At 37.7% G+C, this 13,569-nt stretch overlaps 1 protein-coding gene and 1 pseudogene across 1 annotated transcript in view; both read right to left on the bottom strand.

Annotated features, from left to right (window-relative positions):
- The window catches only part of SLC12A8 (solute carrier family 12 member 8), a 132,883-nt gene that overhangs the window by 2,956 nt on the left and 116,358 nt on the right, over window positions 1-13,569 (bottom strand). The window contains exons 11-13 of the mRNA XM_072728408.1: window positions 6,584-6,681; window positions 5,913-6,030; window positions 1,432-1,492 (exon numbers count right to left, since the gene is read on the bottom strand). Of these exons, the coding sequence (XP_072584509.1) occupies window positions 1,432-1,492; window positions 5,913-6,030; window positions 6,584-6,681 (277 nt within the window). The remainder of the gene's footprint in view (window positions 1-1,431; window positions 1,493-5,912; window positions 6,031-6,583; window positions 6,682-13,569) is intronic.
- On the bottom strand, window positions 5,506-5,678 carry LOC112913810 (U2 spliceosomal RNA; annotated as a pseudogene).

The following is a 13,569-nucleotide window of genomic DNA, read 5'->3' on the forward strand; positions in this document are numbered from 1 at the left end:
AAGTCACCCAACCTGGTGCCCCAGACTGGAAGAGAGGCCAAGGGGTAACCTGCCCCCTCCTATTCTTGCACAAAGGACAATAGCCCAGCTTCCAGGCAGAGGACAGGGCTTCTCCCCTCACACACCACCTCCTCCTGGGCCTCTCCCTGATGGTTTCCATAGCCCCTGCTTCTTGTTGTTCATCATCGTAGGCTCTAGCACCAAGGGTTCATTTCTTTTGCCAACTTGAACAGACTGGTAGTGCTTGCAAAGCATTGTCTTTAGAAGGATTCTTAGGCGAGAGGAATGGGGAGTTATTGTTTAATGGGGATAGACTTTCTGTTTTGCAAGATGGAGAGTTCTGGAGATGGATGGTGGTGATGGTTGCACAATGATGCAAATGTACTTAATGCCACTGAATCGCACACTTAAAAATGGTTAAAATGGTGGGAGCGGGGGTGAGGAGCACCTGGGTGGCTCAGTCAGTTAAATGTCCGACTCCTGATCTCAGCTCAGGTCTTGATCTCAGGGTTGTGAGTTCAAGCCCTGTGCTGGGCATGGAGTCTACTTAAATGGTTAAGATGATAAGATTTATGATATGTCTATTTTATCACAATAAAGAAAAATGGAAAGAACAACAAAAAGAGGATTCTGAATATTTGGGATCAATGGGAAAGGCTCCCATCATCCATCAGCAATGTCAGGGTACAGAAGGTGGAAATATTGGGAAATGCAGCGCAGATAACTATAGTTTCAAAAACAAACCAACAAAAATGAAACCAAACAAACACTTGGTTGGGTCCTGCCTGGATTTTCCCAGCCTGCAGGTCTGACTCCTCACTGGTATTGAAAGAGGAGGGAAGTGATTTTCCAGAGTCCTGAGGCCTTCAAAGTTGAGGAAGCATTGGTACCGGAAGGGTGGAGGAGGAAGAGGAAAGAGATTAGAGCACTCCTGAAATCTTACCTTCGACATGAGGCCTCCTCCTGCTTCTCCCTTTCCCTGTGTATTTGAACATGGGAGGCCCACAGAAATCCTCCAGAATCTCTGCTCTGTTTCTGTACTTGACCTCTGCGCTTTTGCCAACACAATCATTTCAACTGCCTCCGGTTTGGGATGGCAGGAGGGGAGGCCTTCAGGCCTTAATCTTGTGTATGATTGTGTACTGACGCTGGTGCCTCTTAGACTGTGAACTCACTGACAGCAGCTCTCTTGACTCAGCACTCAGCAATCAGATTCTAGATAAAGCCTCTGTTCATGATTCCTGAGGGTATGAAGAGAAGACCTGAGCCACAGGAGGCTCCTGCTGAGCTGAGGCTGGGGGAGCCGGATGGTGGAAGGCAGTGACGAGTGGAGTCTGAGTGTCCTCGAGGTGGTCAAATGTCAGGTTCCCTTACACCTAGCCAGGGACTGGACACCCTGAGTACCTCCCAGAGCCCCAGATTAGCACAGACCTGCAGGAGGGGATCAGAAGGGACTTCATCCACCTGAAGAAGCTGAAGTTAGAGGCTAATCCTGCAGGGAAGACATGTATATATATATATATATATATATATATATATATATATATATATATATATAAATATTAATAAAGGCTCTACATCCAGACCCAATTGATAAGTTGATAAATCCAATTCTAATCAGTGTATCCGATGTTAGGATATTTGGTATCATGATAATCTCACTTCAAACCTCAGCTCTGATGTGTCTACATATGGAGCTAACTGTTCACTTAACACCTTTTGAAACATTCTAAGTGCCAGATCCTGTGGGTATTGTACTGTGAGTGCTCCAAGATGAAAAAGACGTCTTTTGTATGCTTAAAGAGTGAATGGTTTATTAAAAAAAAAAAGAGTGAATGGTCTAGAAGGGGATTTTATAGCATGTATTTAACATATTATCAATGTGAATTTAAGAAAAAAAATTATCAAAAAATTTTAAATTCCTAAGACTGAAGTTAGCAAATCCTCTGCAGCACTGTATTTAGTATCTTTCTTGGGATTTTGGATTTTATTCTCTTTATGTATTTTAATTTTTAAAAAAGATTTTATTTATTTATTCATGAGAGACACAGAGAAGCAGAGACACAGGCAGAGGGAGAAGCAGGCTCCCTATAGGGAGCCTGATGCGGGGACTGGATCCCAGGACCCCAGGATCACGACCTGAGCTAAAGGCAGATACTCAACCGCTTGAGGCATCCAGGTGTCGAGGACTTATCAATTGTTTTTTTTTAAAAATCCATCCTTTCTTTGGTATGGGTTTATTTTTTTTATTTTTTATTTTTTTTGGTATGGGTTTAAAAAAATCTCACATAATTAATTATATAGAACTTTAGGAAATCAAATCAAATGTAATTTTATAAAGTGCTTCTCCAAATTATATACATATATAAAGTGGAGTGAATGTATACCCTAAGGCTGGACACTGGACATAAATATATATATATATATGGCTGGTTGAAAATTGGTTGATAATATTCCATATATAATCAGGACGTTAGCATTACGGGGCTTATGTTAGAACCTTGGCTAATGTCAACAGGATGCAGCTGATAACGTGTATTTCCTCAGTTTCATTTAGGGTTCTTGTGGTTAAAGAGGGCCAGATTTTAGATTTGTATTAATATCTGCAACTGCAAGAGAAAGTTCCTAATATATTTTGATACTGTCTGAAGGAAGAAAATAAACACAAACATTTTACTGATCCTACTTGTTTGTGATCATTTAGATTCTACATTATCTAAGTTTTTAGATGTAGATTGGCCTGATATTTTATTTCATATTTTCCTGTGAATAAATTTCTGGGAAATATTTAAATTTCTTAATATTAAACTAATTTCTGAGAAATTCAGAAGAAATTACTAATGTAATCCCTTATGTTAATTAAAACATATCTATCCCTTAAACTAGCTGATAGGAGGACCTCTCCTTAGCATGACTTTTTCTAAAGCATTATTATTATTATTATTTTAAGATTTTATTTATTTATTCATGATAGTCACACAGAGAGAGACAGAGAGGCAGAGACACAGGCAGAGGGAGAAGCAGGCTCCATGCACCGGGAGCCCGATGTGGGATTCGATCCCGGGTCTCCAGGATCGCGCCCTGGGCCAAAGGCAGGCGCCAAACCGCTGCTTCACCCAGGGATCCCCTAAAGCATTATTTTTAATGTAAATGGGACTAAAAATGTTTGAAGTGCTTTTCTTTCAAAACTATACATCAGACTGTTCTAATTCTAAGGAATTTTTTTCTTTTCAGTTTGCCTGGATTGTTATGGTTTGATTTAGTTAGATCTTGAAAACTAACTGCTTTATTTTAAATTGGGGCCTCATAGAATTTCCTGAAAAGCCTCTCAACTGTATTTTTTAAAACAGCTTTATTATTGAGGAAAAATAGACATACAATCAGAGTGCTGATTGTGTTTTCTTACTTTCTATATTCTTGATGCTCTGGAATGTATGACCTTAATCCTGGAGATGGGAGCTAATTCCTAGAGATAGCAACCGACTTCCCTGTGAGCATCCTTTGGATATACTAACCAGCCAACCAGTCAGGGCCCTCACCCCCAATCAATCACCTTTTTTGTTAAACTTCCACACACCAAGCCAACACTCCCTTGTCCTAAATCACCCTAAGGCCAGGTACAGGACAACTAGTGACCACACCTATAGCCCAGAGTCCACCGACATTATTCAGACTATCCAATCCTACGTGATAATCCAATTCACAAACACAGTAGATCTCTTCATTTATTTCTTTAAATTCCTCTTCAATTTCTTCTCAGAAATATCTGTAGTTTTTCTCTTCTAGTTTGTGACTATTACACTAATTGATTCAGAATGTTAAATCAACCTTAAATTCTGGGACACAACCATTTTGTTATGATGTATTATCCTTTTTATATATTTTATGTTCAACTTGTTAAAATTTTGTCATGAGTTTTTGCATCTACAGTCACGAGCGATATTGGTGTGGAGTTTTTCAAAGAGTTTCTATAGAATTAATATTCTTTCTTCCTTAAGCATTTGGTAGTTTGCATTAGTGAAGCCGTCTGGACCTAGAGTTTTCTCTGGGGGCAGGGTTTTAATGACAAGATATGCAAATCACCTAAATAGCCCTATATTTCTTCTAGAGTGAGCTTTAATAGTTCCATTTTTCAAAGAATTTGTCCAGTTTATCTCAGTTGCCAAATTTTTTGGCCTATGACTGTTTATAATATTTCTTTGTTTTACTTTTAATATCTGTAGACTCTAGTAATGTTATCTCTCTCACTCCTGCTATAGGTAGTTGTGTGCCTTCTCTCCTTTTATGCCAATCAGTCTAGCTGGAGGTTTGTCAATTTTATTGATCTCACATAAACAGATTTTTGTCACATTGCATTCTCTCTATATAAATTTTTTAAATTGATTTCTACTTTGATCTTTATTTTTTTCCTTTTCTCTTATTTGAGTTTAATTTGCTCTTCTTTCTCTAGTTTCTTAGGTTGGAATCTTGAAACTAACTGCGCCATTTTAAATTGAGGCATCATGGAATTTCTTGAAAAGGGCTCTCAACTGTATTTTTTAAAACAGCTTTATCATTAAGGAATAACAGACATACAATCAGAGTGCTGATTGTGTTTCTTACTTTCTATATTCTTGACGCTCTGGTCATTGATTTCAGAACTTTCTTCTTTTTAGACTATGGTCTATCCTGGTAAATGTTTCATGTATACTCAAAAAGAATGTATACTCTGTCATTAGGTGGAATGTTCTATAAATGTCAGTTTGGTCAGGTTTGTTGACAATGTTCTTCAAGTCTTCTAAAGTCTTACTGATTTTATGCTTACTTATTTCAGCAATTATTGAGAGAGAGGTAACAGAATCTTGGACTATAATCATTAAGTTTTCTATTTCTTTTTGCAATTGTCAGGTTTTGCATCACATGATTTCGAAGCTCTGTTTCTAAGTGTATAAGTATTAAAGTTTGTTTTGTCCTATTGAAGAATTTTTCCCTTTACCTTTCTGAAATGACCCTCTTTATCTCTGGTCTGTTTCTTTCTTTTTTTTTTTCTGGTCTGTTTCTGAAATCTATTTTGTCTGGTGTTAGTACAATCACTTCGTTTTTATTTTAATTAATGTTATAATGATATTACCTTTTCTCTCCCCTTTGCTCTTAATTTATTTGTGCCTTTATGTTTAAAGCAGATTTCTTGTAGGCAGCATATAGTTGGATCATGCTTTTTTATTCAATCTGACAATCTCAGTGTTAATTGGGAACATTTAACCATTTAATTGGGAATGTTAGACCATTTATATTTAGTGTGCTTATGGATAGGTTTATATAAACAACCTTGCTATTTGTTTTTTGTTTGTCTCATATGTCCCTTATTATCATTTTCTTCCCCCTGCTTTATTATGACTTGAGTATTTTTTAAATTCAATTTTATCTTCTTTATTGGCCTATTAGCTATATTTCTTTGTTGTATTATTTTAGTGGTTGCTTTAGAGTTTGTAGTATATCTTTTAAACTTATCATTGTTTACCTTTAAGTGATATTATAGTATTTCACAGTAGTATTAGAAACCTAAAACAGCATATGGAAATAAAAATTTCTTTCCTCCAGGCCCTTGTGCTATCATTGTTACCAATTTTACGGTCAGATGTCTTATAAATTCTCAGAATTTGCTACACTTGATCTTAGCCAAAAGGCTAAGAAGCAATCAATCTCAGAAGTTGTTATTTTTTATTTGTTACCATTTGTGTGCATGCTATATTTTTCTTCTTGAACTATATGCTACTTGAAAATAGGATTCATAGTTGAGTCAGTGTTGGCATTTAATAGGTGGTCAAAATGCATTTTTTCAATGAATGCTAAAGGAGAAGAAGGAAGATGGTGGCAAAAAGGCTCTGCTTAAAAAAAAAAAAAAAAAAAAAAAAAAAAGTTTTGCTGCTTACCAAGGTGAAGCCCTGGACTGGCCCGACCGATGTAGAAATACACAATGGCAGCAACACCCATATTAATGAGGGTGTAGACCCACTGAATCACAAACATGATGAGAAGGGACCCAATAGCCTGTGGAAACAGTAGGAAGGGCAAGTCACCTAATAGTTTAACCACACAGTAAGCAAGCCACAAGCCCAGGGCCATAAGAAACAATAGTCCCTCTCATCAACCTTTGATCACTATCAATTCTGAACAGTTCACATATAGTTCACATATAATTCAAAATCTCACTTAAGCAGATATTTGAGAAGATACCTGGCAAAAATACCGTGTAATCAAAACAATCAATAAACAGATATTCTAACCTAGTTCCTTGTTCTACTACTCCCTAGAAGAAACAAATTAGAGTTAAGTTATGCTAATTTGGTATGCCTAGAAATTTAGTGACCCAGAGGTTATCACAGGTGATTATTTTTAAAGCAAACCATTGATTAAAATAAGTGGTTCATTAAATATAATCTTGCCATTTGTAGTCTCCTTTAAATTCTAATGTAACACACTCAAATCTCATTGCTCCTAGTTAAGACTGTCCTTTCTCCTGTCTCCTATGCAGTGCCCTAGATCAACATCTCTTTCTGAATTCTTTCTTAAAGACCATTGAGATGAAGATGAAGTTACTCACCCCTAACAGGGAGACCCAGGGGTTGCACACATGGGTATAGAAAGAAGTTGGTTTCCTCTGAATATCTTGTTCTTGGAGCCTAGACTTTAGGAAGAAATCTAAAAAATAAATGAGCCAAAGCCTTGGTTACCAATTTGTTACCAAACGCTTTTCTATTTTTATGAGCAAATACCTATAAATTCCTCTTCACCAATTTTGTAACTCAGCCTAAAAAACAATTTCCATTCACCTCAACCATTAATTCCCTTCACCACACTGAAGGCTTGCTTTACTAGTAACTTTACACCTCCTAAATCATGATCTCAATCTATCTCCCTCTGCCTATCACCTCTTTTTTTTTTTCTTATTTACTCTACTGTCTCTCACCCCAACGGTTCATAGACTACAAAGGGATCTTTAGTCAAATTGCCCTAGTATGGTTTTGCTCTCTATTACCTACCTCCTCTTTTCACTACCTTCTTACCTACCTAAGATTCTGTGGTCCAAGACTAATGGCATTCCCTTGCTTACCTCACCTGCTTCCATACTTCAGTATTCCTCCACAGTCAACTCATTCTCCTACTCTCTGATGTAAAGAATTTACAGCTTCTCCTCTCAAAAGAGAGCTTTTGTATTCTCTTATCACCAAATTCTCTTACCACTGAATCTACCAATCTACTGGCATCTGTACCCTCTTTTCTGCCTTTCCTCCTTTCACAGTGGATGAACAGTCTCAGCTCTTATCCAAGGCAGAACCTATCACTTGTGCCCTGTTTAAATGATGCTTTTGCAGCACCAATTTCTCTATCATTTACTGAATCATCCCCAACAAATACAAACACATTGTAATTTCCCCCACCTAAACAAATATTTCCCAGTCCACTTCTCAGCTACTGCCCTATTTCTTTATCTTCCTTATAGCAAAACTCCTCAAAAGAATTGCCTGTACAGTCTCTACCTCCCGTTACTTCCTCAGCTCACTCTAAAGATTGTATATAACATTCCACTAAAACTACGCTACCTAAGTTTGTCCATGACTTGAAACTTTTCAAATTCAATGGTCAACGCATGGTCCTCATCATACTGGGACTTTCAGACAGCATCTGACACACATGATCTCTTTTTTATTGAAACACTTTCTTCTCTTGGTTTCTAGGATGCCTTACTCCCCGGGTTTTCCTCCTATCTCATTGGCCACTCCTTCTCAGTGTCCTTTGCTGGCTTACCACCTCCTCCCAATTCCCAAATACTGGAGTATCCCAACATTTATTTAGTCCCTGGTACTCTTCTTATTTCCATATATCCTCACTCCTAGGAGATGTCATCTAGTCCCAAATGATTCTGAGTACTATCCACATGCTGATGGTCCAAGTTTATATCATATCGACCTCTCCCTTGAACTGAAGTTTTGAATATCTAGTTGTCTTCTTAATATCTCCCCTTACCTGGCAAACAAGTACCTCAATTTTTCCCATGGCTAAAGCAGAAATCTTTTCTCTACAAGTCTTCTTCATCTGAATAAATGATAACACCATTCACTCAAATACTGAAGATTTATCTTTAACCCCTCTTTTCCTCACACATACATGTATTTCATCAGTAAATCTGGTTTTTACCACCAAAATATATCCAAAATATGAGCAACTCCTTACCACCTCCATTGCTCCCATCCTAGTCCAAGCCACCTTCATCTTTCATCTGATTTACTATAGTGTGTTCCTATAGTAGAGACCACAGTCAGAGTACATTTCCCAGGATCCCCTACAGTGAGGTGTGGTCACATGGCTAAATTCTCACCAGTGGAATGTGAACAAAAGTGGTGAGCACCACTTCTGCACCGAGGTATTAGAACAGGTATGCCTCTTCTCTGTGCCTGAAATCTGAACATGGTGACTGAGTCTTGACTTTGCGTGACAAGGTACTGAAGGATAATAAAGTCAAAAGTATGGAAGGAGCTCCTTTCCACTGTGTTTGAGCAAGTATATTTTTGATGATTGTTCTAGCAGTTTAGCTTACCTTAATATATCTCCAATAGGCTTTGACTCTTCTCACTTCTCTCTATACAATTCATTCCTCATAAAGCCAGTGATTTTTTTTTTTTTAAGCCAGTGATTTTTTAAAAGTGATTTTCTTAAAGCCTGAATCTGATCGTGTCACAACACTGGCCTACAGGGAGGTCAATGCACTGACCTCCACTTGCCTCACATCCACACCTCCTACCTCTCTCCCCTGGCTGACTCCTTTCCAGTTGCTGCTGGGCTTCTGCTCTTCTTGGAACTTACCAATCCTATTCCCACCTGAACCTTTAAACATGCCATTTCCTCTGCCGGAATTCTTCCCCCACTTCTCTACATGGCTCATCATTTTATACAATTAGATTCTCCATTAAAAGATCCTCTTCTCAGAGATATCTTTTCTGGCAAACCTATCTGAAACAGTACCTTTCTCCCCACCCTGTCTCTCTCTATCCTGTTATCCTGCTTTATTATTCATCATAGTAGTCCTCACTTCCTGACATTACAGTATATATCTGTTGGCTTGTTTAGTATGTGTCTTCCCCTCCTAGAATATAAGCTCAACGACAGCAGAGACTTTCTGTGTCTATTCAGAATGTTCCCCCACACCTGGAACAGTGTTTGAAATGTAGTCAATGTTCTCTACATGTGGTTAAATGAGTAAAGAAACCATCTTAGCCCCCAGAGTAGTCTTTATCCTTTCAACATCTGTCTGCCTTCATCATGTGCTTCCAACTATTATACATATCTTTTGTACTTCCATACCTTGAGGGCAATGACTGTCTTTTACATCTCTAAATGCCAAATCCTGGCATTTAGAAGACTGTGTATAGGAGGTGCTCAATAAATGTCTCCTCATTAATTGTGGTTTAAAATAAACTCTGCCAAAGTTTATGATTGATTTGAATCAATGGCTTTATTACCTTTTTCTAAAAAGTAGGAATACTGTTGATTGCCATTAATTAAATTATACAATTTTAACATGCCCAAGGCGTGATTCATTTTTTCAATAACAGACTTAGTGAAATGCAGTTGCCTCCCTTGGATTATTAAGAAGGAACGGCATTGGTTAAGGACTTAGATTTTTGCTTCTCTGAGATCTGTGAAATGTTAAGCTCACCCTTTCCCAGTTAATCTCAATCTTATACAATCTCAATTACACTGTACATAAGGGAAATTTATGTGTGTGTATGTTTTCTGAGGAACCTAGGGGGAAACAGAAGGAAGGGGTGTGCCCTCCAGGCAAGCGTAGTGGAATTTTATACATCAGCAATGTGAGGAAGAATTCAGGCAAGGATGCTCAACTACTTTGAATGAGTACAATCAACCAGTCAGACAATTCAGAATTTTGAATAGCTATGGTTCCCCTTCCAAAATGACTAAAAGAATTTTTTTTTCTTGTCAAGGATTTTGCTTAAAGAAGCAAGTCTTATAGTCTAGTGTGGGAGGGGACAGTTTCTCATGTTATAAACTCTAGAATAATAACGAAGGTGACTTTACTTTATCATTGCAAAAGTTTGCAAAACAAACAGGTAAACAAAACCATGCATCATGCATATTAAAAATATCAAATATAATAAAGAATAAACATAATTATGTCAAATTTTACAATAAAAAATTAAGTAATTTTATAGATATTATTCAAAATAAGTATCAAACCATCTCTGAAAATGTACTCCATATCTTTATCAGAATAAATACATAGTTCTAGTTAACATATATAAACCAAGAATGTGCATTTCTATAGTCCACTAAGGATCATGTTTCAAGTCCATGTGGTATTTTATTGTTCATAATACAATTCTTTTAACCACTTTCCAAGTGTTATTTAAGTTATTTCTAATTTGTTAGTAACACCAACAATGGAATTATGACAACCTTGAACACATCTCATGGTTTATTGTTTGGTTTTGAGTTGTTTCTTTGATATATAATTCCCCCAGACATACTTACACAGTGAGGGAAACGAAAGTTTCATATTTCTTGTTACTTCATGAAAGATCATTCTTCAGAGAGAATAAACCAGAGATGTTATGTCAACTATATTTCAATAATAAAAATTAAAAATAAAAAGAAGGGCAGCCCCGGGGGCTCAGCGGTTTAGCGTTGCCTTCAGCCCAGGGCCTGATCCTGGAGATCCAGGATCAAGTCCCACATTAGGCTCCCTGCATGAAGCCTGCTTCTCCTTCTGCCTGTGTCTCTACCCCTCTCCCTCTCTGTGTCTCTCATTACTAAATAAGTAAAATCTTAAAAATAAATAAATAAATAAATAAATAAATAAATAAATAAATAAATATAAAAAGAAGGAGGAGGAGGAGGAGAAGAAGAAGAATGAACCAGAGGGACTGTCAGCTATGGCAATGTGAAGAGGTCAGTGAATCCTCTCCACAAGAAGTAAGTATACACCTAGACAGAATAATAAAAAGCAATTATTCAGGGCTCTGGAATTTACCAAAGGGAGACAAATAATTAAGAAGTATTTATTTTTCAAAAACTGCTGGAACTGAGGGTCAGGATAGTGAGAGCCTATGGCCTGGCCTCCCATTCCCAGCCCAGTTCTTACTAGCATGGAGCCAGTCAGAAACTGGCAGTTTTGCTGCCAGATGGGGAAAACTTGTAAGTTATGCCTTTGTAAGCTAAACATGGTGAATACAGTAGAAAACCAAAAGGGAAAAGTCCTCAGCTTTGCTAGCCTAAGACTTGCCCAGCTAGGGCAAGTAGTGGACCAACCAGAAATTTAATGGAAAGATTTAGAAATGAGAGAGCCATAGAAGGGCTATACAAGGACTATATCCCCCCATATTTCCCTGGCTGGCTGGCAAACTATGCTCCTGCCTGGGGAGCCCAAAGAGAGACTGGCAAAAAGTAAAAGCCGGGGAGACTGAAGAACTAGCTGCAACTTTGCTTGCCAACCTCCACACAGATCCACCGGCAGACAGTGGAGCCTTATGAGCCACACAGACTCAAGGTCAACCCCCAGGAAGCCAGGCTAAAAATTAAAAATAAGAATAAAAATCTGAGTAAGGACATCAGAATCCACACACCACAAAGGAGACAGATTCCATAGTTCAAATTCAGGAAATTTACTAAAACAAACAAAAACCTGGAAACAGCAGAATCAGGAGTTGCCATACTGCATGCCTAAATTGTCCAGAATTCAACCAAAAATTATAAGACATGCAAAGAAATAGGAAATTGACCCATTTCCTATCCAAAGAAACACTGAGTGGGCCTGGATGTTGGATTTAGCAAAGACTTCAAAGCAGCTAGTATAATAAATATGTTCAGGGGCACCCGGGAGGCTCAGTGGTTGGGCATCTGTCTTTGGCTCAGGTCCTGGGATTGAGTCCTGCATCAGGCTCCACAATGGAGCCTGCTTCTCACTCTGCCTGTGTCTCTGCCTCTTTCTCTGTGTCTCTCATGAATAAATAAAAATATTTTTTAAAAATTATGTTCAAAGAATTAAAAAAAAAAAAAAAAAAAAAACAATGTCAAAGGCTCCTGGATGGCTCAGTCAGTTAAGTGTCTGACTTCAGTTCAGGTCAATTTTAGGGCCTGGGATCAAGCCCTGTGTTGGGCTCCCCACTCAGCGGGCATCTGCCTGTCCCTCTGCCCCTCCCTTAATTCATGCTCGCTCTCTCACTCTCTCTCAAATAGATAAATAAAATCTTAAAAAAAAAAATACAATGTCAGTGACTTAAGGAAAATATGATGGCAAGGACTTTCAAAATAGAGGATATCAACAGAGACACATAAACATTAAAATAAAAATGAGGGGCACCTGGGTGGCTCAGCCAGCTAAGCATCAGACTCTTAATTTTGGCTCAGGTCATGATCTCAGGGTCATGAGATCAAGCCCCAAGTCAGAATCCAGGGAGCCTGCTTGTCCCTCTCCCTCCCTTTCTGCCCCACTTCCCACTCCCACATGCACACATGCACACTCTCCCTCTCAAATAAATAAATAAATCTAAAAAAAGCAAATGAAAATTCTACAGTTAGCAAGTACAATAACATAAACAAAAGTTTTACTATATGGGCTCAACAGCAGATTTGAGACAGCAGAAGAAAGTACCAGTGAACTTGGAGACAGATCAGTAGAAATTATCCAAGCAGAAGAACAGAGAGAAAAAAAGTGGAAGAAAAAGGAACAGAGCCCTGGAGGACAATGTTAAGTATATCAATTAATGTGTAGTGGGAGTCCCATAGAGATGTGAAAGAAAAAGAAGAGCAGAAAAAATATTTGCTGAAATAATGGCTCCCAAATTTAATGAAAAACTTTAATTGACAGATCCAGAAAGAATGAATTCACTGGAGTGCTTCCAGAATGTGTACATAAACCTGATTACCACAGATTTACTATTTTTTATTTAAATTTTCGATAGCTTAATAGATGGGCAATGATATTTTAAAGGTAGTTTAATCTGTGTTCTTTGAATTAATACGATGGCCTAGTTTATAACAAATACTAACAGCAAGCAGCATACATTTTTTGTAGTGGTTAAGAGCACAGATTCTAAAGTGAAAGGGACCTGGGTTCAAATTCTAACTGTCTCATATTCTGAGCAAATGTTTAACTTCTCTTAGCCTCTGTAAGGAGATAATAACAATGCCTAACTCTGAACTTAGATGAGATAATCTGTTAAGTGCTTATCTCAGTGCCAAAAACATGGGACATGCTCGAAAAATACTGGCTATTTTTAACTACCAACAATATTTAGCACTTAACAATAAAAGTTTGTTGAATGAACAATGAAAGAGTCTGGGCATTGATTTTTCAGATGTAAATTGCATATTCATCTGCACACTTCTCTTTAGTAGAATCTGGATTTTGACCTTCCTATTTTTAAAAGTAATATGCACTGGAAGGTATGCTTTTATCAGCTGTGCTTGTCAGAATAATTGTTTCCTTCTGTGACACTGTGTTGTACAAATGTTTTTTATTTCTATTTAATCAGATCCTTTTTGTCTTTGATGATGTCTTCAATAGTCAGA

Source organism: Vulpes vulpes, chromosome 1 (genome assembly GCF_048418805.1).
Source record: "Vulpes vulpes isolate BD-2025 chromosome 1, VulVul3, whole genome shotgun sequence".
NCBI lineage: Eukaryota > Metazoa > Chordata > Mammalia > Carnivora > Canidae > Vulpes > Vulpes vulpes.